We start from the raw sequence: 5636 nt of genomic DNA on the forward strand, positions 1-5636 counted from the left end.
GCGAGGTAGCTAGCATCTCACCACGGGAAGAGAGAGAGAGAGAGACACGCAAACTGCAAATATACAGCCGTCGTCAGGGTAGGGATCGAACCTACGCATTCCTGTATACCAGGCGAGGTAGTTAACATCTTGCCACCGTGGCACCCATGAACGTTAACACGTGACTTCTACTGCCAAGGCTGCTCACCGTCGTGGGCCCCATCGTCAGCGTGATGCGCTGAGACCGGCGGAGCCCACCTCGGAGCCCACCTCGGAGCCCACCTCGGAGCCCACCTCGGAGCGCACCTCGGAGCCCACCTCGGAGCCCACCTCGGAGCGCACCTCGGAGCCCACCTCGGAGCCCACCTCGGAGCCCACCTCGGAGCGCACCTCGGAGCCCACCTCGGAGCGCACCTCGGAGCCCACCTCGGAGCCCACCTCGGAGCGCACCTCGGAGCCCACCTCGGAGCCCACCTCGGAGCCCACCTCGGAGCCCACCTCGGAGCCCACCTCGGAGCGCACCTCGGAGCCCACCTCGGAGCCCACCTCGGAGCGCACCTCGGAGCCCACCTCGGAGCCCACCTCGGAGCGCACCTCGGAGCCCACCTCGGAGCGCACCTCGGAGCCCACCTCGGAGCGCACCTCGGAGCCCACCTCGGAGCCCACCTCGGAGCGCACCTCGGAGCCCACCTCGGAGCCCACCTCGGAGCCCACCTCGGAGCCCACCTCGGAGCCCACCTCGGAGCCCACCTCGGAGCCCACCTCGGAGCGCACCTCGGAGCCCACCTCGGAGCCCACCTCGGAGCCCACCTCGGAGGGCACCGCGGAGGGCACCGGGTGTCAACTGCTGCGCAATTGTGGGAGGACACCATGGCGAGGTGTGGTGGCGTCAGTGGCCGTGATCTCTCTCCCCAGCAGCCCCGAGGAGCGTGTCTGTGAATTGGAAGCGGGGTGGGGGTGGGGGGGCACGGAGGGGGGTGTTTGGTTTGGTGGGGTGGGGGTGGGGGGGCACGGAGGGGGGTGTTTGGTTTGGTGGGGTGGGGGTGGGGGGGCATTGCTCTTCATTAAGCCGTCGTGGCCGTCGTGGCCGTTAAGCGCTCTCAGAAGTGGGAGCGGGCGGGGGGGGGGGGAGGGGGTCCTGGCCCGGGCAGTGCGGGGGGGGGGAGGCTGGGACAGCCCTCGCTGCAGGGAGGTCATCAATCTCCCCTTGCCGCCTTTGTCTCCACGTCACCCGCACGTCACGCACAGCGCGGCGCGGCGGCATCGTTACCCAGCGCCCTGCAGCCACGGTCAGAGCCAAGCGCGCCGGTCGGGAAGATACACGGGGGGGGGGGGCACGGGACAGTGACACACGAGGCAGTGACACACGGGAATACACAAAGACACTGACACACGGGGACACACGGGAATACACAAAGACACTGACACACGGGGACACACGGGACACACAGAGACACTGACACACGGGGACACTGACACACAGAGACACACGGGGACACTGACACATAGAGACACTGACACACAGGTACACACGGAGACACACGCGACACAAAGGAAGCCGTGACTTACATGACACAGAGACACGCGGGCCACGCTCTACACGTGACCTCAGTGACCCCGCTCGGCTGTGTGCAGGATCAACGCAATGCGCTCGCCGCTCGCCGTGGCACGGACCCATCACGCATCGCCCCCCCCCTCTCTCTCTCGCACTCATCATCCAGAGTGACGCGCGGTCCCCCAGTGATGAATCACGCCTCCAGGGCTCCATTTAAAACGCTTAACCTTATTCGCTTTCATGAAATGCATTTTACTCGTTGAATGCGATGATGATGATGAGTGTAAATGGATATCTCTGTGAACGCTATTCTCAAGATTCACATCACCACCGATACCGTTGAGGCCCCCCGCCCCCCACCTCGCCATCGCTTCCTTCCTTCTGCTAGATACCGAGGCTATTGAAAGGACCATCACGTGCAAATCGAAATCTGTCGGTCACGAATTCGGATTTGACCGCTGTGTTGAAAGCGGTAACGCGCGCGTGTGTGGACGTGAGTGTTGGGGGGAGGGGAGCGGTAGTGCATCGGCCAGCGCGTTGCGCTACGAAACCGGTGAACCGAGTTCGATTCCTGTTCACGGCCAACACCAGTGACGATTATCTGAACCGGTCCTGGGTCGCCCATAGTTTGACTCAGCCTAAAATGAGTACCTGGTGCGATGTATAAACATCGCCACTGGAGAGACAAAGGCGACCGGGCGTGGTGCTGGCCACCATCCCTCGTGTACCGTGCCAGCCTTCACAGGTGCTACGCGCTAAGAGCACGTGCCTCAAGAGTCTGCTCGGGCTATGAGGGGGCGGGGGGTCTTTGTTATGAACAGATGAGAATTAGAATGCTTTCAGTTCATTGGTCGGTTAAGCGGTCAGGCATCACAGCGTGTGCTGTGCACGAGACACAGGCGTGCGCGCTCACGCAGCACTGCCACTGCTATAAACACTCCAACGTTTCAACAATAAGCAACTGCTCGTATCGCAGCCACCTGAGTTCTGCGTTGAATCCTAAGCGTGCTTCGCCGCCGCCAGCAGCGAGCGTTGTGTGCATCACATCGGGAGCGGTGGCGTAGCGGATAGCGTGCTGCGCGACGAACCCAGCCTCCCAAATTCGAATGCCCGCCTACGGTTAACATCGGTCGTGACTACCTGAATCGGTCCTGGGCATTAAAACGAATCCCTCGGTAAAACTGTGTAAATGTTCAGCACTTTTGGAGACGCAGGCAGGCCGGGCGTGGGCGATTGCCACCGCCGCGTGCGCCGCTGCAGCCTCAATAGGTGCTCGCTAACACCGACTCGGCCGAGCGGAGTCTCTGTCTTTCTTACACGCAGACACACACGCACACACACCGCACGCACACACACACCGCACGCACACACACCGCACGCACACACGCACCGCGCGCACACGCACCGGAATGTGCACATCAAACTATCTGAGTGCTGTGTCCCCTTTTAACGCGCGTCAATCAACTAATTTTTTTGTGACCGTTTGTGTGTTCTAATGGCTCCTCGCTCATTTTCTCTCGGGCGCGGCGCCTCCGCAACAAAGGCCGTGACAATCAGAGCCGCGTCGCGTCCCACGCAGCGCCGCCTCGCCCACTAACGAGGGGCCCCCTGGGGCGGTGGAGGTTTGACCCCCCCCCCCCGCCCGCACCCCTCCCGCCGTAGCCTTCCTCGACAACCGCCGCCTCCCTCGCCCCGTGAGTGACGGCTGAGCCCGTGTCTGAAAGCAGAGACGACCACTTAAACCAACTCGCCCGTGGGGGGAAACAATTCTGTCTGCGCCGCGTGCCCGCGGGGTGCCCGGCTGGGTGCACCTGACGCAGGTGGGCGCGGCGGGGGGGGGGCAGACACCACGAGCGTCTCGCGCGCCTTGGGAGCCCCGGATGCTGGCGAGCGGCGGGCACGACCATCGCACCCCTTTTTAGGGGCCCAGGGCGCGCGGAACGACGACGAAGACGACGATGACGACACGATACGTCCCCTCGCTGTGGCCCGTGGTCTCCGTGGAAGTGCGCCAGTCGGACAGTCACGTGTTGGTGAATGTTTTGTCTTGAGGTTTTTTTGGCGGGAAACAAAGTGGGGACGGGACAAATAACAACAACAACAACAACGTCAGCATCAGCAGCAGCGGCAGCAGCAACAGGGGAACAAATCGCCGGGGCGAAGCGCCCCGGCGATTTCGCCAAAATATATAAAACGCGGTGCAGTATATTTAGCAGCGACGCGCACGAAGCGGTGGGGCGAGTGCGTGGGAGCCGAGAAGAAAGGGAGGGAGGGCGGGCGGGAGGGAGGGGGAATTGCATCAAGCGTGAAAGCTGGAGAGCGGTAGAATTTTGGCGAAAATGTGCGTCGAATTAAGGTAAATTTCCAATTACGCGGCCCGCTCCCCGGGTCACACCATCACACGGCGGCGGCACAGGCCTCCCCTTCTCGCACAGAGCGGCGCTGATTGTTCGCCGCTGCGTGCAGGTGGCCGCCACTTCTTGGAAATCGTTAGAGGGCGGAGTGAGTGAGGAGACCCGCGCCTCCTCGCCGCCTCCCCGCGTCCCCTTCGCACCTTGGCACGCATCCCTGCGGCGGGGGGGGCGAGGGGACCCCGTGAGTGGCTGCTGCCGGCGCCCGCTCGCTCAGCCTCCCGGAGAGACCCCGGCGGTTCTCGCGTTAGAGGCGCTCGGAGAGGTGGTGGGGGAGGGGGGGCGCTGAGTCCGTCACTAGAACGCGGGGGAGGGGGGGGGCGCTGAGTCCGTCACTAGAACGCGGGGGAGGGGAGGGGACGCGACAGCTCCCATCGTGGAGGTGCGCTCCTTGACTCGGTCACGCAGTCCGAGTCGCGAACCGCTAGAGGCCTCGTTCTGTCGATGGTACTCGGTGATCACCGTTCCCTTTGGGGGGGGGGGGGCGCGTCCCGTGGCGCTCGGTGGAGAATGTTGCCGACTGTATTGGCGCGACAGAGCGCCCCCGTCCCCAGGAACAACCATGGGAGCAACTCAGAGAGGCTCGTTGAGATAAAAATGCTGGACATCTCTGAGAAATGAGCTTTATAGCTCATCGGATTCCTCCAGTATATATATAGATTGTGATAATGATTCCTAGATGCATTTAGCCGCGATATGAATACACAGCGTTGTTGCGAATGCTGTCGTTGCTGTTGTTGTTTGCTTACGATGTGAATGTGGGTCTCAGATCGATTTTATGTGCAATTGAAAATGAAGGGTGATACAGGACAATATGGGTTAAAGAGGTCATCACGTAGAGCGCTGTTCGTACCGCCACTTCTGGGCATCACTTCCTTCCTTCTGCTCGATCCCGCCCGCATCTGTTCCACAGTCGACTCATAAACCTTCACGTGCAGTCTGTAGAAACGTTCCTTTATATTTTTTTTACTACCCTTCAATTTAACTTCATTTTTTAAACGCATTACCCAGTGCTTATTATTCAATTAATTACAATAGCAACTCGCGTCAATTACACGGGGCGTCCCTACCGAGGCGCATCCAGGGAGCACCACCAACCTTTTAATGAGAGAGGGAAAAAATTACTTGGTGACATGTAGCCACCCCTCACCCCTCCCTCTGGTTTCTCCTCAAACGCAAATAATTTGAGGAGTGGAGGCTGCGCAGCTGCACTTGAGCGCGCACATCTGCCCATTAGTGCGGCCCGAGTCGGAATTTGGCAATAAATTGCCCATTTCCTGACACTTTCCTCGCATAAGCCTGGGGAACCCGATGCGCGGGGAGCCGGGCTCAGCGGGCGAGGGAGGCCGCGACCCCGACCGGCGTGGCCCATCGTCGTCATCATCATCATCATCGTCGTCGTGGCTACGCTCACCAATCTCATCATCAGTCTCAGAGCGTCATCATCGTCGTCATCGTCATCATCATCATCATCGTCGTGGCTACACTCACCAATCTCATTATCAGGCTCAGAGCGTCATCATCATCATCATTGTCGTCATCATCACCATCATCATCGTCGTGGCTACGCTCACCAATCTCATCATCAGTCTCAGAGCGTCATCATCGTCGTCATCATCATCATCATCGTCGTGGCTACGCTCACCAATCTCATCATCAGTCTCAGAGCGTCATCATCGTCGTCATCATCA

General features: G+C 60.5%; 1 protein-coding gene across 1 annotated transcript; it reads right to left on the bottom strand.

Annotated features, from left to right (window-relative positions):
• Window positions 1–204: 204 nt before the first annotated feature.
• Window positions 205–1243, bottom strand: LOC133343249 (uncharacterized). Its single transcript, XM_061552683.1, has 2 exons — window positions 1211–1243; window positions 205–789 (listed from the first exon to the last, which is right to left on the bottom strand). Exons 1-2 carry the CDS (start codon window positions 1241–1243, stop codon window positions 205–207), a joined length of 618 nt encoding a protein of 205 aa, XP_061408667.1.
• Window positions 1244–5636: the final 4393 nt, after the last annotated feature.

Source organism: Lethenteron reissneri, chromosome 17 (assembly GCF_015708825.2).
Source record: "Lethenteron reissneri isolate LAM-NWPU_2019-01 chromosome 17, ASM1570882v1, whole genome shotgun sequence".
Lineage (NCBI taxonomy): Eukaryota > Metazoa > Chordata > Hyperoartia > Petromyzontiformes > Petromyzontidae > Lethenteron > Lethenteron reissneri.